The sequence below is a fragment of the Thalassophryne amazonica genome, chromosome 22, assembly GCF_902500255.1.
Source record: "Thalassophryne amazonica chromosome 22, fThaAma1.1, whole genome shotgun sequence".
Classification (NCBI taxonomy): domain Eukaryota; kingdom Metazoa; phylum Chordata; class Actinopteri; order Batrachoidiformes; family Batrachoididae; genus Thalassophryne; species Thalassophryne amazonica.
Genome location: NC_047124.1, coordinates 9511248 through 9534176, shown reverse-complemented (window position 1 = coordinate 9534176; position 22929 = coordinate 9511248). Strand labels below are relative to the sequence as shown.

General features: G+C 42.2%; 1 protein-coding gene across 1 annotated transcript; it reads right to left on the bottom strand.

Moving 5' to 3' along the window:
* Nucleotides 1-563: 563 nt before the first annotated feature.
* On the bottom strand, nt 564-17319 carry LOC117504108 (probable polypeptide N-acetylgalactosaminyltransferase 8). The gene is made up of 11 exons (XM_034163487.1): nt 17109-17319; nt 13904-14150; nt 11267-11433; nt 10740-10923; nt 10431-10628; nt 9388-9502; nt 7661-7846; nt 5809-5946; nt 1092-1187; nt 855-1022; nt 564-731 (listed from the first exon to the last, which is right to left on the bottom strand). Exons 1-11 carry the CDS (start codon nt 17317-17319, stop codon nt 597-599), a joined length of 1845 nt encoding a protein of 614 aa, XP_034019378.1. The 3' UTR covers nt 564-596.
* Between the last annotated feature and the right edge of the window lie 5610 nt (nt 17320-22929).

Here is a 22929-nt window from a genome sequence, read left to right as displayed (position 1 = left end):
TGCAAATTTTCTATAATGATTTTAATTGAAAGTGCAGGAAATTAAAATGAAAAGGTTTTGTGAAAAAAGTCCAGTCATCTCATTGAAAACATTGGTCCACTTTTATTTCCTTCATTCATGTGTCTTCATATGCTGCATTTAAACAAATCTCTGGTTTCAACTTGTTGTCAGAACTGCAGTATTTCTACTTAAAACATTGATTGAAAATATTTAGTTTATACAGGTTTTATGGTTCCTTCCTGAGTTGTGATGTGGAGCCTGTTATTGAGGGTAAAACCAGGAAACGAGCCTGTGTGCACGTGTACACGCCACTGCATTGTTGTCTACGTCATCGTGGTGTCGTGTAAGACACCTTGACATTATATTTTGTCTGAAAGCTGTTTTCTGGACCTATAATTCCCTTGATGTGGATAAAAAAGATAAATAAACCCTCATTCACATCAGTCTCCAGCTGTGCAGATTATATATATTAATGTAAAACAAAACACCTGTTCACAAATTTAGAATTCATACATCTTTCACCCTGACAACACGTCTTCCTTGTTGATGTGACTAACCAAAGTTACGGCTCAGTTATCGTCTCCAGTTTTGTGCTTTCAGAAGGCTTTTATGACATGTTGTATCTTCCAGCTTTGATTGGTGCATTGCTGAATAACAAGTTCGTAATAGCCGTTAGCAGCCATGGCGATTTCCAGACATCTCTTTGTGTCTTTGTTCTGAACAGCGCCTCCCTGTGTTCAAAATAAATAAAGCACAGTTTCAACCTTTACGTAAACACTTGATTTATCAGCATGAAAAAAAAAAAGGTCACTTTGATGACCATTTTTTTTCTAGTTTAATAATGAAAACTTTACTTGTTTAAAATCCCAAAGTATGTGGTACTTCTTCTGTTTGGCCGCTTTGCACTCGTACAGTCCCGGTGTGTTGCCTCTACCGGGGTCGGTCAGACAGCGGTTGCTGTTGTACTTGTGAGATTTGATTCCACCAATGTACATTTGTCCATCAGTGCGGTAATAACATTGCTGCACCAAACAATAATAATTATCCACAAATTTAGGCTTTGATTTTGAACTGGCAACAAACAAACATACCTGTGGGCCGTAGAAGTGGCAGCCATACAGAATGGGTGTGTTGCCCGGCACTGGGCCTTGATCAATACAAAGTTCAGGTTTCAAGTCGTTTATCATCTGAAAATGGAAGCAAAAACTGATACATAGTCACAGAGAAAATCAAAATGGAAAAATTACATTGCCTGGAGGGCTCCTCTGTAAATGAGTACACTTCACTATTTGCCACATTTCTCCATGTAATGTGGAGTTGCGTCAAGAAGGGCATCTGGCATAAAACTTGTGCCAAATCAACATATAGATCACGACCCTGAGTGAAAACAAGGGAGCAGCCAAAGGGACTTATTTAGTTGCAAATAATTCTGCACACTAATAATTGTGCACACATAGACAATTCTAAGAAAACCACAACTGCACATTTGCTTTCTAAAATATTCATTAACATTTTGGGTTGACGGAGAACACTGCAGTTGTAATCTGGTTCACCGTTTCACCTAATTGCAGCAGATAGATGGATTCTTTCAAGATGTGGGAATGGACCACAATGTAATTCAGGTCCTGTAAAAGGTACAGAGACGGACCACAATGTAATTCAGGTCCTGTAAAAAGGTACAGAGACGGGCAACCAAATTAGTTCCTGAATTATATCATATGAGGACAGACAGAGAATTAGGTATTACTATCTTGGAAAACAGAAGAATTAGAGGAGATCTATTAGAAAATTATGCATGGTTTTGAATAGTTAGAATGGTTTAGAATTTTCTTTACCTTAAGACATTATGCAGGTTTGAGGAGCCACCCTTACAGTAGTGTTCAGAATAATAGTAGTGCTATGTGACTAAAAAGATTAATCCAGGTCTTGAGTATATTTCTTATTGTTACATGGGAAACAAGGTACCAGTAGATTCAGTAGATTCTCACAAATCCAACAAGACCAAGCATTTATGATATGCACACTATTAAGGCTATGAAATTGGGCTATTAGAAAGAAAAAAAAAAGTAGAAAAGGGGGTGTTCACAGTAATAGTAGCATCTGCTGTTGATGCTATAAACTCAAAACTATTATAGTAGAGAAGCTTGAATCTTCGACTGGACTGGGTTGCTTGACGCGAGGACGTTTCGCTTCAAATCGCAGAGGCTTCCTCAGCTAAAATTCTTGCTCTGGTGGTCTGACTTCTGTCTTGACTCTTGTAGAGAAGAATAATCAAGAAGTCACAAAAGCTGGAGTTTTAAACCTAACCAGACCCCTCCTACCGAGAGGCAGACTGCTATAGGCCAGTGACTAAACAATAGCTCTAATTAGCACCTATTGTGCTCTAGTTAGCACCCTCCTAATGACAGGGCAGCTGTCCCTCTCCTGATGGCTCCCTTGACAACTCTGCTGATGATGTGAATGACTTATTACCATGAACAAAAGACTGAAACTGCTTTGACCTGAGTACCCCATTGTAAACAGGGGATAAAGCGTGTCTCAGACCCCCCTCCCCAGTTAAGGCTGGGTTTCAAACGTTTCACAAAGAAGGCAGCCTTGACGTCTTTCACCGGCATCTCTCCCAGTCACTGGTTCAGATATGTTGATGACACATGGGTTAAAATCAAGCAACAGGAGGTTGAGGACTTTACAGAGCACATCAACTTGGTGGACTCCAATATCAAGTTCACATGTGAGGATGCTAGAAACAACCATTTAGCCTTCTTGGACTGTGATGTTACGATTGGAGAGAACAGGCAGCTCCAGACAGGGGTTTACAGAAAACCAACTCACACTGACCAATATCTGCTCTTTGGCTCAAACCACCCCCTTGAACACAAGCTCGGTGTGATCAGGACGCTTCAACACAGAACCCTACAGGTGCCCACAACTGCAGAGGGAAGGGCTAAAGAACAACAACTTGTCCGGAAAGCCCTCACAGTATGCGGGTACCCACAATGGTCCCTGGAGAGAACAAAGAGACCAGATAGACAGGAGACGGAGACAAGAAGAAGAGGAGTGTCTCTCCCTTATTTAGCAGGAGTAGGGGAAAAACTACAGAGGATCTTCAGACAGCACAAAATCCCAGTTTACTTTAAACCGGTTAACACCTTGAGACAGAAATTAGTTCACCCTAAGGACATGATCCCTAGTTACAAACAGAGCAATGTAGTGTATTCTATCAGATGTCAGGAAAACTGTAACGAACACTACATAGGTGAGACGAAGCAACCTTTACACAAAAGGCTATACCAGCACTGCAGAGAGGGCGCCAGTGGGCCTCAGTCTGCAGTTCATCTCCACCTTAAAGACACTAACCACACGTTTGAGGACAAGGAAGTTAAAATATTAGGCAGAGAGAAGAAATGGTTTGAGAGAGGGGTCAAGGAGGCATTCGTTGTGAAACGTTTGAAACCCAGCCTTAACCGGGGAGGGGTCTGAAACACGCTTTATCCCGTGTTTACAATGGGGTACTCAGGTCAAAGCAGTTTCAGTCTTTTGTTCATGGTAATGAGTCATTCACGTCATCAGCAGAGTCGTCAAGGGAGCCATCAGGAGAGGGACAGCTGCCCTGTCATTAGGAGGGTGCTAACTAGAGCACAATAGGTGCTAATTAGAGCTATTGTTTAGTCACTGGCCTATAGCAGTCTGCCTCTCGGTAGAAGGGGTCTGGTTAGGTTTAAAACTCCAGCTTTTGTGACTTCTTGGTTATTCTTCTCTACAAGAGTCAAGACAGAAGTCAGACCACCAGAGCAAGAATTTCAGCTGAGGAAACCTCTGCGATTTGAAGCAAAACGTCCTCGCATCAAGCAACCCAGTCCAGTCGAAGATTCAAGCTTCTCTACTATGGAAACCACCTGGACAACTGAGAGCCTACACAGAATCAAAACTATTATGTTCAAACTGCTTTTTTAGCAATCCTGTGAATCACTAAACTAGTATTTAGTTGTATAACAACAGTTTTTCATGATTTCTTCACATCTGCGGGGCATTAATTTTGTTGGTTTGGAAACAAGATTTTGCTCGTTTACTAGTGTGCTTGGGGTCATTGTCTTGTTGAAACACCCATTTCAAGGGCATGTCCTCTTCAGCATAAGGCAACATGACCTCTTCAAGTATTTTGACATAAAAAAACTGATCCATGATACCTGGTATGCGATATATAGGCCCAACACCATAGTAGGAGAAACATGCCCATATCATGATGCTTGCACCACCATGCTTCACTGTCTTCACTGTGAACTGTGGCTTGAATTCAGAGTTTGGGGGTCGTCTCACAAACTGTCTACGGCCCAATTTCATAGCCTTAAGAGTGTGCATATCATGAATGCTTGGTCTTGTTGGATTTGTGAGAATCTACTGGTACCTTGTTTCCCATGTAACAATAAGAAATATACTCAAAACCTGGATTAATCTTTTTAATCACATAGCATTACTATTATTCTGAACACTACTGTATATTGTTGAAGTAAACAGAACTAGACTTAAGGAAATTATTTTTTTAGTAACAGAACAGTTTTTTTAGTGGAACAGTCTTCCAGAATGCGTAGTACAGTCTCCATCTATTAATATATTCAAAAAATATTACGATGAAGGCCGTCCAGTTAAATTTGTAGGATTTTAGTATTATCTCATGAGTTTCTCTTGTAGTGTTATATCAAAATGTACAATGTGTGTTTATATATACTTTTTGTATACTTTTTACACAATAAAATGAATTATAATTATTAATTCAATGTATTTTATTTATATAGCACCAAATCACTACAAAGCTGCCTCAAGGCGCTTCACACAAGTAAGGTCTAACCACACAAAACCCCCTTGAGCAAGTATGATAAGGAAAAAACTATACCATGTGTATATTCTGAACAAACCCTCTGTGTGGTCACCCAAAGGTTTTGTAAATACGGCTGCTGCAGTTGTCACCATCTTGCCAGTATCTGCTGTCCAATGGGCAAGGAGGTTGAGTATGGGCAAGATCAGTGTTGGGAAGCATGAAGCGGGTGTTGCAGACAGAACGGTCTCCCCCTAAAAATTGGCCCGCCCTTCCTCCACTGTGCATGTGTCATTTCGGACCACAGCAGCTCATCTGAGAAGGTTTCTTCACCCAAAGCGATCAAATGGATAAATGGGATTATTAACCATCAGATGATAAAAGTAAAACCTTTTAAATCATTCTAAAATCAGTTTTAAGCAGAAACAAGGCAGTTTTAAGCAGAAACGAGGCGATCCGTGAACTGCGGCTAATGATGCATACGCAGTGAAGGCAGGGCGGACCGATTTTTCGGGGGACCATTTGGTCGGCGACACTGGCTGCTGCATACCACCAATGTCAATGGAGGGTCAGAAGTACTTTTTGGAAAATGTCCACATCATTTTCACAGAACACAACCACTTGAATCAGCATTTGTAGCAGAACAGTGATGTTTAGCAGGGCATCCTTACACATATTTCAAAATTACTTGGAAGCAACTATTTTGTGAAGTAGGTGGCTGTTTATCATTTCAAATCTACAGCTATTATTATGAAGAAACTTTGGTTTGAATCTTCAAAAAGCTCCTCTTACTGCTATTGCAATATCTGCTTCTTTCAGAAACAGTTCACCATTGCATCTTGCAGCAGCCTGTGCACAAGGTGGACATTTACAATTAGTCTAGAATTTTGTGGGAATTGTTTAAACCTAAAACAGATGCCTATGCTACTTTGAAATGTAGCTGCTGTTGGTCTTATGTTCAGTTTTCCACGAGTATTGTTGATGATGTTACTCACCGCGCCATAACCTTGCAGGTCTTTCAGCGGCTCCAACAAGGGGTAAACGTTATCCAGATACCACTGGAAGGGCTTACATTTGAGCTTTTCTCTGAGCTTCTTCCTTTCAGAAACATCCCCGATGTCTATACCGTGATTCTAAAGGGTCAATCACACCACAAACAAGATGAAATGGTTAACAGGAATTATATTTTCAGGCACTGATTTTCTGACACTTGTCAGAGTCCAGGTGACTGTGGCAGCAAACTAAGAAAGTTATCTCACACATCCCTATCCTCAGTAAGGGCCTCTATCATTCCTGCTTCTTGTTTTGGGCTGGTGCAGCATCCACAGGACCTCAAATGTAGCACTGATCCATCGAGCAATCTCATGCTCCATCCTATCCCCAATAGTGAACAAGGCCAGAGATACATGAACTCCTCCACTTGGGGCAACTCTCCCCTTAACCAGAAGGAAACCACCCATTTCGCACAGAGGACATGGGCTCACATTTGCAGTTGCTGATTCTCATCCCAGTCAAGTCACACTCTGCCTCAAACTTGCCCGGTGCCCATCAGAAATCAATCTGATGAAACAAACAGAACCACATCACTTACTACAAGCAAAGACACATTTTTGAAGTCAACAAACTGGATACTGTCCAACCACCAACTGTGCCTTGAAATCCTGTCTATGAACATCATGAATAGGCCCGGTGACAAGGGGCAGCTCTGATGGAGTCCGGCACCCAAAGGAAACAGTTCTGATGAAATGCAGAGAATGTGGACACAGCTCCTACTTTGGTTGTAAAGAGACTGGGTGCCCGGTTGTTGGCCTCTAATTCTACAAAACACATGTAGCCTGGTTGTCATACTCCCAAGTGCTTTCAAATATCCCTGAGAGGGTAAAAAGCTGGCTCAATGTTCCACAACCAAGAGAAAACCAGCATTGTTCCTCCTGAATCCAAAGTTTGACAGTTTGTATTAGTCTTCTCTCTAGTACCTGGGTATAGGCTTTCATCTAGAGGCTAAGAAGTGGGATTCCTCAATAATTAGAACCCACTCTCCACCACTCCCCTTTTTAAAGATGGGAACCACCATCCGAGTTTGCAAATCCAGAGGCACTGTCCTTGACCCCCATTCAATACTGCATCAGCATGCCAGCTCTTCAGAGCAGAGACTTCAGCATCTTTGGGCAAATCTTATACATGGCTAATGACTTGCCACTGAGAATTTCTTTGACTACATCAGTGACCTCTGGCAAATAGGTGGCACCAGATCTGTTCAAGCCTCCCATCCCTGCTTCCTCTGATGAGGGAATGTCAGTAGGGTTGAGGAGACCCTCCAAGTGTTTCTTCTACCACTCAACAATATCCTAAGTCCAAGTAAGCAGATATCTAACCTTGCTGAAAACACCTTTGGCTAAGAAGTACCTCCTTTTCCTGAGGCATATCACCATTCAGCACAACAAGTTTGGAGATACCACAGAAAATGACTTTTGGTTTGCCTCAAACTCCTCCCCTCACCTGGGTTTTGCCTGAATAACCACTAAGCCTGCAGTGCTTTTGGCCTGTCTGCTGATTCTGGAGGCCTACGTGCCAACCCGACATTAAACGCCTCCCCCTTCAGCTTGACTGCTTCCCTCGCTGCAGATATCCACCAGCGGGTTCTTGGGTTGCCACCATGACAAGCACCAAGAACCGCCTGGAAACAACTCGGAGCAGCTGCTTCAACAATGGAGGCCTTGAACATGGACATCTCCAGCAGGAGCAGTTCTGTTGAGTGTGTGAGTTAAAGGCCGTCTAATTCAGGCATTAGTGTAAACAGAGGTTCATGTATGTTCATGTATGAATGATGAGTCTTCAGGCTTGTACCTTGAAAGGTAGGCCCCATGCAATGTAGACATTGCGCTTATATTCATCCATCCACACCTCTGCCACCCGCAGTGCATTACGTTTCATCATTGCACTCAGGTCTGGCAGGTAAGGTTTGGTGTGCCGCTCAATATGGGCAATTTTGGAGCACGGAATGACCTCTATGCTGCCTCCACACAGCCATACCTGTTGGAACAAAGAGCATACCCACACTAAAGGTGAATCACAGATGTTTCAAAAGGGTTTGACTCTGGTTGTTTCATTCACTTTATGCTTTTTACTTAGTTTCACTAAAACTGAACTTGCACAGGGTAGAGCACATCCAGAGAATAGTCTTATTAGCAGGAATTTCAGTGTCACGTGCATGTTGCACTGAAACACACAAAGCTGAGCTTCTGTACTTAATTAGAGTCCTAACAGAGTCTCTGCATTATTTAAAATGGCAAATAAGAAGTGTTCTAATGTTTCATTGTTCTATTTTCTGGTTTACCACAGTCCAGCATTAGGGGTCTCCAATTGGTTCAAAACGCTGCTGCCAGACGCTTGACAGGAAGCAGAAAGTTTGACCACATTACACCCATTTTGGCATCTCTTCACTGGCTTCCTCTCTCTGTGAGGTTGGATTTTAAGGTTCTGCTATTAACCTATAAAATTTTTCAAGGACTAGCACCTCCCTACTTAGCTGACCTAATTAAACCCTACGTGCCGGCCCGGGCTCTGCGTTCTCAAGGCGCAGGACTACTTTGTGTTCCTAGGGTGAATAAAAAAAAAATCTGTGGATCACAGGGCCATTTTGGGTCTGTTAGTGAAGCTTAGGGCTAGTGGCCGGTGATCATGTTTCATTTTCTCTGCTTTCCTGTCGATTTACTGCTGATGAGTTATATCAGTGGTGTCCAAAGTATTCCAGAAAGGGCCAAGAGGGTGCAGGTTTTCTTTGCCGCCACCGACTCCATCAGGTGATTTCATAGATTAACATGATTTTGAGCAGATGGGATGAGTTCATCAGTGAAATCATCTGCTGCAATCAATGCCATGCCTGAAGCTGATACAGCAGATGATGTTTGATTTCATGTTTTCCATTTCTTCAGCTCTGTAAAACTTTGTAAAAACCTTGTAATTGTTAGAATCGCCTAAGCAGTGGGTCATCCTGACCCCTCTGAGTCTGGTCTGCTTGAGGTTTCTTCCTCAGTATCATCTGAAGGAGTTTTTCCTTACCACCTTTGCTTGTGTACTTGCACTAGGGGTTGGTAAGGTTAGACCTTACTTGTGTAAAGCACTTTGAGGCAGCTTTGTTGTGACTTGTGAAATGAATTAAATGAAATGAATTGAAATAAACAAATGGTAAATGGACTGCATTTATATAGTGCTTTTCCATCTGCATCAGACGCTCAAAGCACTTTACAATTATGCCTCACATTCACCCCGATGTCAGGGTGCTGCCATACAAGGCGCTCACTACACACCGGGAACAATAGGGGATTAAAGGCCTTGCCCAAGGGGCCCTTAGTGATTTTCCAGTCAGGTGGGGATTTGAACCCATGATCTTCTGGACTCAAGCCCAACACCTTAACCACTAGACCATCACCTCCCCTAAACATAAACATCCAACATATCACCAAAAGACAAGTCAAATTTAGAGAGAGTGTCAATGTTACCCTCACTTTATCTTGAGGTTATTTATGCTTCAAATTATACATTGGCCAATTTGGAACAGTTAAAAACCTTACCCGAATTCCGAGCTCCACATTTTCCCCACCATAAATCTTCATTCCACCATCAAGGCTTCCAATCTCTCCAAAGAATTTGCGATCAGCTACAAGTATCCCCATGATGGAGGGGCTCCTAGCACCAAAATACAAAAAAAGATCAACCACACTTCGAGTGTACATGAAATGTGAAACCTGGTTTAAGTGCTGAACTGTTGTCTATTGGGATGAATCAATATATGGACCAGTGTTTCCCAATAGACCGTTACACGGATCCTGCCACATTGGATTTGGCATAGTGCACACTGGGATCGTTTCGGGACAAACAATGCATCATCCGCCTACTCGAACGTGTTGTAGACATTGTGATCCTCCGGTGTGATCCAGTTATTACGTCATGAAACCCTGCTGAATCTTATCATATTCATTTGTCATGCCAGTATGTGCCTGAGCCTTAGAGTGAAATGGGTGGTGCTGATCAATGTGCAGTTAGAACTGCAGCAACGATGGATGGTATAAGGACAGATGATTGATTGAATCCAATGCTTCAAAACGAGCTTTTATCAACAAATTTGTTCTGTAAATGTTCAGTTGCCTTATATTATATGTAAAAAAATAAATAAATAATACAATAGGTGCCTTATGTTCCCTTATTTTTTATTACCCGTTTTATCTGTAGAGACTTGGCCCCACGGTGGCCGTGATTATTATCTAAACAAAATTTCACCTTGATACTTGAACTTTTTGTCAAGATATTGGATAATCAATGACACACAGAGACGGGCACACAGAAAGCATTTCCAAGATCTGTATCGCCTTCGGTGGTTCAGGTAAAAATGGCAAACCGCATTTATGAACAGCTGGTGACGCATGCAAAATTGGCATCACTGAGTTTCTTCCATTCTAGGTGAGTCTAGTTTTCATTGAGCCAATAGAGGTCACTCTGTGGGTGACTTCAAATCAGAAATTAATTTTGGCCTTCTCCAGTCGCTGGGGTCTTCAAGACTGATGACCCCTGTGTGTAGAAAAACGCATCACGTGGCCAACTGTTAATGTGCACTTACTTGGCAGGCATCGACTCATCTTTCAGAGCGTACCACTCGGGCCTGAATGACTCGTACATGCACCAGAGAGCCCAGTCAAATGCATCTGCTGCAGGCACATATGGTGTCACCGTCAAGTCGTCGAAATTAACTCTGTCAAACACTGGCGTTAAAATCAATGTGCGGTCCTCTTTGATGCGAGCCAACAGCGGCTCTGCCCTGGACACACAATGACTTGTCTTTAAAAAAAAAAAAAAAAAAGTTCTGTAGCATGTACAGAGAATCAGGCTTCAAGTTTTATCAACATGTATTATTCTGCACTTGACCAACCATTGGATGTGGACTTCAATGTGAGCGTCTAAGATTGCAACGACATCGCCCATGGCAGCCTTCCAGCCCGACAGTCTGGCCTGGGTGAGGCCGAGCTGCTCAGAATGCTGGACTTTCTTCACCAGGTTTGGACGCTCCTCATGGATGGAGAGGATGTATTCATCCAGTTTCTCCTTTAAATCTTCTGCAGCAGAAGGATACTGGAAATGAACAGACTTTTGGGAATTTGAGTGCTTAGATTTAATCTGAGATAAATCTACAACTATAAGCAACAGGTTGATCGTAATCATGTCCCAGGATTCTGGAAGTGGAGCAATGTCTCCACCTGGTGGGCATTTACCATTAATACAGGTACAACAGAATTTGGCCAAAAGCTCTGATAGATGATATTTTGGCTTTGACCATAAAAACACATACAGCACAATACAGTGATACTGCCCATCTTACTGTCCAAACATCAACTTCCTGCACTTCACTCCCGTGTTACTCTGAGTTAAGCCAAAGTGCAGGATTTTCTGTCAGAATACCGTTTGTGCTGTGATCGTCCACCAGTATGATTTCTGTCAGCAGCTTAGCGGGTGTCTTGTCTATGATGCTGCGGATGGCCCTTTTGATGATGGAAAGTGCTTCATCCAGGTAAATTAACACAACACTGATTGAAGGAAGGTCATCTGGGTACTTTTTCTCAACACACCTGTAAGAAAGGTAACAAAAAATAATTTTAAATTTTTGTTACTCATCACCAACTGCTTTTCCGGGTTAGGGTCGCAGGGCAACAGCTCCAGCAGGAAACCCCAGACTTCCCTTTCCCATGCCACAATGACCACCTCTGACTTGGGGATCCCGAGGCGTTCCCAGGCAAGTGTGGCGATATAATCCCTCCACCTAGTCCTGGGTCTTCGCCAGGGTCTCCTCCCAAATGGACGTGCCTGGAACACCTCCGTTGGAAGGCGCCCAGGAGGCATCCTTACCAGATGCCCGAACCACCTCAGCTGGCTCGTTTCAACACGAAGGAGCAGCGACTCTACTCTGAGCTCCCCACGGATGACCGAACTTCTCACCCTGTCTCTAAAGGCGACACCAGCCACCCTCCTGAGGAAGCCCATTTCAGCCGCTTGTACCCGCGATCTAGTTCTTTCGGTCATGACCCAACACTCATGACCATAGGTGAGAGTAGGAACGAAGATTGACCAGTAACTCGAGAGCTTCGCCTTTTGGATCAGCTCCCTTTTTGTCACAACAGTATAGTAGCGCGAATGCAATACCATCCCTGCTGCGTCAATTCTCCCGCCAATCTCACACTCCATCATCCCCTCACTCGTGAACAAGACCCCGAGGTACTTGAACTCCTTCACTTGGGGCAAGGCCGCATTCCCTACCCGGAGTAGGCAATCCATCAGTTTCCTGCTGAGAACCATGGCCTCAGATTTAGAGGTGCTGATCCTCATCCCAGCCGCTTCACACTCGGCTGCGAATTGATCCAGTGAATGTTGGAGGTCACTGGCCGATGAAGCCAACAGGACCACATCATCTGCAAAAAGCAGTGATGAGACCCTGAGCCCACCAAACCGGAAACCCTCATCCCCCCGACTACACCTCGATATCCTGTCCATGAGTATCACAAACAGGATTGGTGACAAGGCGCAGCCCTGGCGGAGGCCAACCTCCACTGGAAACAAGTCCAACTTACTGCCGAGCACCCGAACACAGCTCTCACTTTGGAAGTACAGAGATTGGATGGCCCTGAGAAGGGACCCCCCTCACTCCATACTCCCGCAGCACCTCCCATAGTATCTCCGGGGGTACCCGATCATACGCCTTCTCCAAGTCCACAAAACACATGTAGACTGGGTGGGCATATTCCCACTCACCCTCCAGGATCCTTGTGAGAGTAAAGAGCCTGTCGGTTGTTCCATGACCAGGATGGAACCTGCATTGTTCCTCTTCAATCAGTGGTTCAACTATCGGCCGAATCCTCCTTTCCAGCACCCTGGAGTAGACTTTACCAGGGAGGCTGAGTAGTGTGATGCCCTTGTAGTTGGCACACACTCTCTGGTCCCCCTTTTTAAATATGGGAACCACCACCCCAGTTTGCCACTCCTTAGGCACTGTCCCAGACCTCAACGCAATGTTAAAGAGACATCTCACTCAAGACAATCCCTCCACACCCAGAGCCTTCAGCATTTCTGGATGGATCTCATCAACCCCCGGGGTCTTGCCACTGCAGAGTTGTTTGACTACTTCAGTGACTTCCACCAGGGAAATTGATGAAAATCCTCCATCAGCTTTCAGCTCTGCCCCCACTATAGAGGGTGCTCCAGTCTGATGTAGGAGTTCCTCAAAGTGTTCCTTCCAGCGCCAGATTACATCCTCAGTTGAGGTCAACAGAGTCCCATCCTTACTGTAGACAGCTTGGATGGTTCTCCGTTTTCCCCTCCTGAGGTGCCTCACGGTCCGCCAGAAGCACCTTGGTGCCGACCGAAAGTCCTTCGCCAATGGTTGCGCCAAACTCCTCCCACACTCACTGTCCTCAAAGGGTTTATTTTGGCAAAGGTCAGCGGGGTACACTCCAATTTGCACCAAACTTAACACACACACTATATATATATATATATATATATATATATATATATATATATAGGCTCTGGAATTGCTCATTGAAGCTCAAATTTGCCAAAGGTCACTCACTAAGGCAAAGGTCGCATCTGTCTGTTAGTTGGTCTCCTCCTCCCAGGTCCCTTTGCTGACTTTGACCAAACCTGGTCTGTCCATGAAGGTTGCCTCTAAAATTACCTTTAAAAAAGTTCATTTTGGCAAAGGTGAAGGAATTAGATTTTCAAGCTGATTTGGGCCAAATATGGCAGAAAGTGATGACACTTGGCGCATAAAAAAAAAATTATTTCGCGTTGTGCACAAAAATGCGTCAACCAGTCCATTTGTAAACAGGTCAGTTTTACACATCATGCTGGAGATTTAAAGACGATCGTCTTACATCAACAGTTCTCCAAGTTTCATTTGTGTCACTTAGAGTATATTAAATGTTTTTATGTTAATATTGTGAGTGGAGGTGTGATGTTCGTGTACACTTTAAAGAAGGCCTGAATATTTTAGTGACTCAGATCTTTCCTGATGGTTAGAACACAGGAGGAGGTTGTGATTTTCACCTGGGGCTCCTGGTGTCGGGGATCTCTCTGTTCAGGGGCAGCCTCTCACTCAGGAAAGCGTTGTAGCCATATCTTTGAAAGGCACTTTCAGCTTCTTTCTGCTCCTCCTCTGACAGCTCGCTGCCCCACTTACTAAACAGCGGCGAGTTTGGGTAGAGCTTCCTCATGACCTTTGGCTCCTTCTTGACCTCTGGATCCTTGTGTGCTGCTGGTGTGTCTTGGTTTTGGAGCTTTTCCATCAGTGTTACTAAAAGCAAAGAGAACAGCTGACCAGCTCAGAACAGAGAGCACATTGATAAAGGTTCATGAAGGAACAGGAAAAACAGGACAGAAAAACAGGAAAAACACCTCCGTGTTGATAACCATTTGTAAAATCCAGGCGGCTTTTGGTGGCATTCAGTTGAGTGAGTATCTGATAAATTGTTTAACAGCAGGGCATGTTCCAACTTGTCCTTAAGGCTTCCAACGGAGGTGTTTTTCCTGTGGCGGGTGCGCCGGCTGCGAGCCGACTCGCCAATCCGTCCGCACGTCGTTCATTACAAAAATCTCCTTTAACAGTGGAATGTCCGGATAAAGTGCTGATTCCGACCTCTTCTGAAAGTTCTCTGTTCTCTCACGACGTCCTGGGTCAACAGAGGCTTAAATTTGGAGGTTTTCAGCTTGAAACAGGATGACGACGTCGCCTCGGAGCGCTGCGCGACGTCCCGCTCAGTGGGAAGTCCTTACAGCGATAGAAACAATCCAAAATCTCTCATCAGCCATTAAAATTTTCACAGAAAACCAGCTGAATTTCTCGAATGATGTCCAGTCGGATGTGCCTCACAGTTTTGGAAAAAAATTTGATCAACCACAGCGCCAGTCTCTCAGCAACTTCTCAGACAAAGGAATTCTGACGAGGGGGCTGGACCACTCCTTCCACAAGGCGTGCTCACAGGCGAATGACGTCACCGACAGGCGTGAAAAAACTCTCGCATGCCCACGAGGGTTCAAGCTTGGCTGATGTAATCACACGTGATTCAAATCCATATGGTTTTTTAAAAAAATAATAAGGTCGGATACTTTTCTCACAGACCTCGTAAATATCGTGAATCACGCGTTGATACAGGTGTTGCTGTTGATATACAAAAGCAGTCTAATTAATCTGCTCCACAACCTGCTGGAGAGTTTGAAAAATGTCATTAATCAGATCAGGACACTATAGCCGGGTTTCCAAAAGTTCTTGATCTACATCACCACGTGCATGAATAAGCTTAGATAAAAGGCAATGTTAAATTACTCTCGGCCGTATGGGCATGTATCTTTTAATTGCGTCTGCAGGACGCGTGTGTTTGTATACACGAGCTTCTGATAAGACCGGAAAGTACCTTTGACCGCGTGTGATGCACATGCACGCTGACTAGGGTTGCCAACTCTCTGAAAAATAAATAAGGGACACCTCACCGCCAGGGCCGACCGACCATTGCCTTCACCCTTCCCAGCGTCTGTGTGAAACAATTTTTAACCATTTGACTGTTGACTTGACCCTGAATTTAAGTAGATGCATACATGCATTTGTTCTGATATGAACACGTGGAAAACAAATTATTTAGCAATTTATTTTTAGTGCAAAATAAATTTTCACTCAATTTCAATATGAGCATTCTGTCCTGCTTCAAAGCATAAAATAAAAAAAAAATTCTTTAAAAATAAATCTCTCTGTAGTGCTTAACTTAAAATTGTATAAATTAACAAAAAAAATTGAAAATTTGCATCATCCAAAACAATGTAACAGTGCAAACAATGTAACAGTGCACATTTACACATTTAGTGTGATAAAAAGTGCAAAAAATAAAGTCTGAAAAGTAAACAATACTTATAGCTGTTGTCGCGCACCTTTTCCACCCAGCCATTTTTCCTTTTCTCATTCGCCCCTGTATTTTTGCATTCTTTTGTTTGTTTTTTTAGGAGGAGGAGTAACGACGTTACAGACATTGCTGTCCGTAGGCATATCTGCAGTGCCAGTGTCGGTGTCTGCATCGATATCAGCCATGCTGCTTTGTTATTGTCGTCCAGCGACCGTCGTCGGCTCATGACGTCGGTATCTTCTTGCGAGCAGATGTCCCTCGACCAATGAGATAAGAGTGATTCTGTATTGTCAACTCGTGTCTGTCAGCTCATTGGTGAAAAGCAGGAGAGAGGCTGGGATCAAATTTACCGTAAGTTTCCATATAAAGCGCCAGTCAAGTCCATTGACATTTTACAGACTTTTTGATTCTCACAGAAATACGGGACAAACTGCGTCCCGTTTCAGGTCAATACGGAACGCACACTTTTATTTCCAAATAAGGGACGATTCTGTTTTTCAAGGGACGGTTGGCAACCCTAACGCTGACATCTGCGAGATATCTTGTAAATCACTCCAGCGGTGTTATCAGGTTACAGAAATAGCATTTTCAGTTTTAGTAGTGTTTATTTCTCGCTAGCTTTTACATAATATATGAGAAACGTGTTAGATTTACACTGAAACGCAGCAGTTTGGGTGCAGATTCCGCCATGTTGAATTAGCAGCCAGAGAGCCCAGCCAGTGACATCACAGTGCCTCTGGACTCTGATTGGCTGTCACTGCGTCCTTCCCAGAATCCCAACCCTCCACCCTGCCAAAAAGCAGATTTGCATGATTCATACTGTCGGCCATGAGCATAGAATACATCAACGTTAGCCATCTTTGAACTTGTCCAAAATCTGCGTCACAAGAAAAAAAAAAAAAAGTTATAAAATCTTGACTGTAACCAACAGTTAAGTCAACATTTTAAACAATGTCCCAACTTCATTGGAATTGGGGTTGTATGTTAATATTTGTGGACAGATAAACGCTGTATACAGTAAAGTCCATCTCTTTTTTATTTTAGTCGATTTTTGCAAAATATCAAAGAAATTCAACTTTTCCCCCCTACATTTAGGTTTTATGACATTCCAGTTATTATACTGCACAAAGGACATTTTTGAGCTCACCTTCTGTCCAGCTGTAATAGAAGTTCAGGATTTGCAGGTGCAATGAAAAAAAAAATGATCCCAAGGAGTAATTTACAAACAAATGAACAAACTCCATGTGGTGCTGAAATACATTTAGCTGACATTCAACTACTACAACTGAATTTGACAACATGCAAAAACCTTTTTACTGTTCAAACTGCAAAAACCACCAAGTATTGAGGATTTAACTCACGCAGCTTACTGAGATCTGACTCCATCTTCTCCATCCTCTGGAGCATGTTTTGACCTCTGAAAGAGTCGTTATGATGGACCTCCTGGGCAGAGTCCGAGTGCATATGGGCCGCTTGCTTAATGGAGCCGAGGTACATCACGGCTGCAGCCGTGGAAAAAGCAACAAGTAATCCCTTGATCCAGCCAAATCTCATCCTGGTGCCTCTGGGCATGTCACCTGTTTGGGTTAGTCTCACCGTGTAGAAGAAATAGCCTGGTCTTATATGAAGGTTTTCTCCTTCCCTCCCTCCTCTCGCACCATTTGTCCCTCCTCTCTCTGTTCTCTGAATTTTACAGCAGTGTTGTACTTTCCTCACTTTGTTTTCTGTTGGCTGATTTACACCTGGCACACAAGGTGAACACAATTAAGTGCAGGTGTCGACCTGGCAACAGAGAAAAGCAGTAACACTCCTCAGAGCCCAACCCAGAGGAACAGAATTCATGGTTACATGAGTTTTGTGGTTACAACACTACTGCTGAGTCTTTCTGCACACTCCAGGTGTTTCTTTTTTTTTTTTTTTTTTTAATGGGTAAAAATTCAGAAGATCATGTAATTCAGAAGACAGCTTCACTCTGCGTGTGTCAGAATCCGTGCATGTCAGTTGACTCTTTGGTAGATGTCAAGCTCATGATGGTCACAAGACAAAATTTTGGTTTATTTGTCTGTTTCTTCCAATGCTCCTCCCATGTCGTTTGGCTGATTACTGCCAAACGATATGTGGGTGACAGTCAGCCTCAGAACTGCACTCTGAGGGTTTGCAAAGGTCATTAGGGTCAAATAGCAAACATGTATTTGTATTTTGATGTCTATCAGTGTGGGTGATTTATGGAATTGCCCGAGTGAACTCAAAGCTGACAAAAGGTCAATCATTGGGGTCAAGGTCATGCCTGCCTGTTTGCTGACCGACTCCTCCCAGGTCATCTTGCTGATTTCTACTAAACATGGTACGTAAGTGAAGGTTGACCCCAAAACTACCCTTAAAGAATTTCTTTTGGTAAAGGCCAAGATCAAGGAATTTGATCTTCAAACTGATTTGGATCAACTGTGGCATACTGAGGTATATTCCAGACCTAACCTGGTGAGGTCAACCATTTGGGTGAAGGCTAAGGACATCGGGTCAAATGTCAGATTGCCGGAGCCGCTACCGTCTTCATGCCTACAGGTACTCTTACTTAGTACTAATAATACCAGCAATGCTATTTTATCGGGTTCTAAAAGACTCAAAATATTTTATTATGTTTTTATAGTTAAATATCGTTGCTGTCTCATGCTGAACGTCTCGTACAGTTCTGCCCGTGAATGTACAATCGCTAACATGATGATGGCTACAACAGCTTGTGGTACTGTTGGCTACAAACTGCAATATTTCCTGGTCACATTTTAGCTCACATAATAGATGTGTAAATAAGCCTGTATGAGCAGCAACAATTAGATGGTGGAGCAGCTTTGAGAACGTGGAGGTGTAGAGTTCATTTCCTGATTTGTGTTTCAGAATAATTGTAGTTTCAGCAGTTCCAGTTAATGTGAAAAGGAAGCTGTTATATGGTGTTAAATTACAGAACTAAAGCTCCACACTGAGTATCAAACACTTTCGAATTGAAATGTTTAAAAATTTGAACTTCTAGAAAGCAGCTTTGTGAATTTTGAAGTTATTGCAGCAATGAAATTTACAAATGTGACTGTGATCACTGTTGGATTATGGGTCACTTTAATAGGATGTTTGCAGAAGGAACAGCAGTCAGACGTCACATTTGTTTTTCGGAATTTGTAATAAAATATATATATATATATATATATATATATATATATATATATATACACACACACACACACACACAACCCCTGGCAATAATTATGGAATCACTGGCCTTGAAGGATGTTCAGTCAGTTGTTTAATTTTGTAGAAAAAAAGCAGATCACAGACATGACACAAAACTAAAGTCATTTCAAATGGCAACTTTCTGGCTTTAAGAAACACTATAAGAAATCAGGAAAAATAATTGTGGCAGTCAGTAACAGTTACTTTTTTAGACCAAGCAGAGGGAAAAAAATATGGCCTCACTCAATTCTGAGGAATAAATTATGGAATCACCCTGTAAATTTTCATCCCCAAAACTAACACCTGCATCAAATCAGATCTGCTCAGTCTGCATCTAAAAAGGAGTGATCACACCTTGGAGAGCTGTTGCACCAAGTGGACTGACATGAATCATGGCTCCAACACGAGAGATGTCAATTGAAACAAAGGAGAGGATTATCAAACTCTTAAAAGAGGGTAAATCATCACGCAGTGTTGCAAAAGATGGTTGTTCACAGTCAGCTGTGTCTAAACTCTGGACCAAATACAAACATGGGAAGGTTGTTAAAGGCAAACATACTGGTAGACCAAGGAAGACACCAAAGAGTCAAGACAGAAAACTTAAAGCAATACGTCTCAAAAATCGAAAATGCACAACAAAACAAATGAGGAACGAATGGGAGGAAACTGGAGTCAACGTCTGTGACCGAACTGTAAGAAACCACCTAAAGGAAATGGGATTTACATACAGAAAAGCTAAACAAAAGCCATCATTAACACCTAAACAGAAAAAAACAAGGTTACAATGGGCTAAGGAAAAGCAATTGTGGACTGTGGATGACTGGATGAAAGTCATATTCAGTGATGAATCTCGAATCTGCATTGGGCAAGGTGATGATGCCGGAACTTTTGTTTGGTGCCGTTCCAATGAGATTTATAAAGATGACTGCCTGAAGAGAACATGTAAATTCCCACAGTCATTGATGATATGGGGCTGCATGTCAGGTAAAGGCACTGGGGAGATGGCTGTCATTACATCATCAATAAATGCACAAGTTTACATTGATATTTTGGACACTTTTCTTATCCCATCAATTGAAAGGATGTTTGGGGATGATAAAATCATTTTTCAAGATGATAATGCATCTTGCCATAGAGCAGAAACTGTGAAAACATTCCATGCAAAAAGACACATAGGGTCAATGTCATGGCCTACAAATAGTCCAGATCTTAGGGTGATTCTTAGACTACGGGCACTTATTATGTCCTTTGATCATATTGTATGAAACACAGAAAAAAGGGGAAATTTCACACTTTTATAGTTATCTTTACAATGAAAGTATGTTAAGAAATTTGTTCTAGTAGTCTATGATGACTTTTTCACCTTTTTTCAGCATCATTATATGCAAATATTGCCGTTTTGTGCTTGTCCCACACCTAGACTTTTGATCTTCAATGATAAAAATGAATGGTAAAGAAACGTTTTTTCTAATGTTTTAAAATATCTCTGAATAAAATATCAGTAAAATAATCAAAACATAATTGGGGTATTCAATGTCATACAACTGTTGTGATTTTTTTTTTAAACAAAATGTAGTTGTCCCACACTATTGCCGTAATTTCCACCACAACACTGTAATGTCCCTAAACAGTTTGTATGAAAGATTGTTTGGGTAATTTCTATGGAGATAAACAGTGACATCAGAGCACATGTATATAGTGCCAAATCACAACAAACAGTTGCCCCAAGGCGCTTTATATTGTAAGGCAATGGTGTGGTGGAAATTACATTTACAAGGCCAATAGTGCCCGTAGTTAAAGAATCACCCCTTAATCCAACTGAAAATCTTTGGTGGAAGTTGAAGAAAATGGTCCATGACAAGGCTCCAACCTGCAAAGCTGATCTGGCAACAGCAATCAGAGAAAGTTGGAGCCAGATTGATGAAGAGTACTGTTTGCCACTCATTAAGTCCATGCCTCAGAGACTGCAAGCTGTTATAAAAGCCAGAGGTGGTGCAACAAAATACTAGTGATGTGTTGGAGCGTTCTTTTGTTTTTCATGATTCCATAATTTTTTCCTCAGAATTGAGTGATTCCATATTTTTTTCCCTCTGCTTGGTCTAAAAAAGTAACCGTTACTGACTGCCACAATTTTTTTTTCTTGATTTCTTATAGTGTTTCTTAAAGCCAGAAAGTTGCCATTTGAAATGACTTTAGTTTTGTGTCATGTCTGTGATCTGTTTTTTTTTTTCTACAAAATTAAACAACTGAATGAACATCCTCCGAGGCCAGTGATTCCATAATTTTTGACAGGGGGTGTATATATTTTCTTACAAATTCCGAAAAACAAATGTGACGTCTGACTGCTGTTCCTTCTGCAAACATCCTATTAAAGTGACCCATAATCCAACAGTAATCACAGTCACATTTGTAAATTTCATTGCTGCAATAACTTCAAAATTCACAAAGCTGCTTTCTAGAAGTTCAAATTTTTAAACATTTCAATTCAAAAGTCTTTGATACTCAGTGTGGAGCTTTAGTTCTGTAATTTAACACCATATAACAGCTTCCTTTTCACATTAACTGGAACTGCTGAAACTACAATTATTCTGAAACACAAATCAGGAAATGAACTCTACACCTCCATGTTCACAAAGCTGAATTGAGTGATTCCATTATTTTTTTCCCTCTGCTTGGTCTAAAAAAGTAACCGTTACTGACTGCCACAATTTTTTTTTCCTGATTTCTTATAGTGTTTCTTAAAGCCAGAAAGTTGCCATTTGAAATGACTTTAGTTTTGTGTCATGTCTGTGATCTGCTTTTTTTCTATAAAATTAAACAACTGAATGAACATCCTCCGAGGCCGGTGATTCCATAATTTTTGCCAGGGGTTGTATTATATGAACTTTTTTATAATGTAATGAGGACGGTTTTGGGTCCTGGGGGAAGGCTTTAAGAGTTTAAAGGTGCCATGGAATTGGTGCTCTGGGTGGGACGTCCTAGCTCAGGTGTGTATCAGGTGCAGACATGAGGGTTGCCAAACATTTGTGCACGTCAATGCATTTATTTGCTTAGAGCTTAGAAGGCAGCGGTTGAAGGACAGTTGGTTGCCATATAGGCAGAGTACGTTGCTATGACGCCTCCAGGCATCCGCTAACCTTGTGGAAGTAAGGATTGTCCAGCACAACCATTGCAAGCACATTGTTGGTCAGGGTGCAGGGAGAAGGATTGAAAGGAATCACCTTGACATTTGGACTTGTCACTGTTCTTTCCCATGTTTGTAAATAGTGGGTTTGTTTATTATATTTACGGTTTTTATTTTCTTTTATTTAGTTGTTTTTCATTGGGCACTATGTAATACAATTCTGAGGGATTGCGAAATATTTTTACTGGCCTCCTCGTGGCACCACTTAGCAGCTTGGGAAGTGATGCTATAAACCCCGTTACATTTATGTACCTAGAGAACGTAAATGTCCGAGGTTTACTAGTAAAATGTCTATTGATCTGATGAGCAATGGGTTGAAGAGGACTGCAGATGCTTAGAGGTTGGGCATATGTCAAGAGCTGAGTAGTTGTTTATTATTGATCATTTGGATGGAGGTGCAAAATCTGAAGTTAATTTTCTTCCTAGTGCTAGTGGGGATACCCACTAGCACTAGAAACTAATAGCTACTCTTATCATTGTAGCTGTGTTTCTGTGTAGGCTCTCAGTTGTCCAGATGGTTTCCATAGTAGAGAAGCTTGAATCTTCGAGCAACCCAGTCCAGTCAAAGATTCAAGCTTCTCTACTATTGTAGCTGTGATTCAAGAAGTGACCGCAGTGAGTGCCCGTTCTATTGATTTTTCCAGTTTGTTATGGTCTAATCTCTCTTCTGGGCAGACTCAACAAGCAGTAGAGATGTTGCAGAAACATAGCACTGTATTTAGTCAGGAAGAAGCAGACCTGGGGTGTACTACACTGGTGGAGCATGAAATTCCTTTGGT

Bases quoted from the DNA above. Each gene is read 5' to 3' on its own strand.
- LOC117504108 (XM_034163487.1), bottom strand. From the start codon at position 17,319: ATGCCCAGAGGCACCAGGATGAGATTTGGCTGGATCAAGGGATTACTT. The intron at 5,947-7,660 runs GTACAAGCCTGA...TTGACCCTTTAG, and splicing joins CATGGGGCCTACCTTTCAAG to AATCACGGTATAGACATCGG. The intron at 1,023-1,091 runs GTATGTTTGTTT...TGTTTGGTGCAG, and splicing joins GCCACTTCTACGGCCCACAG to CAATGTTATTACCGCACTGA.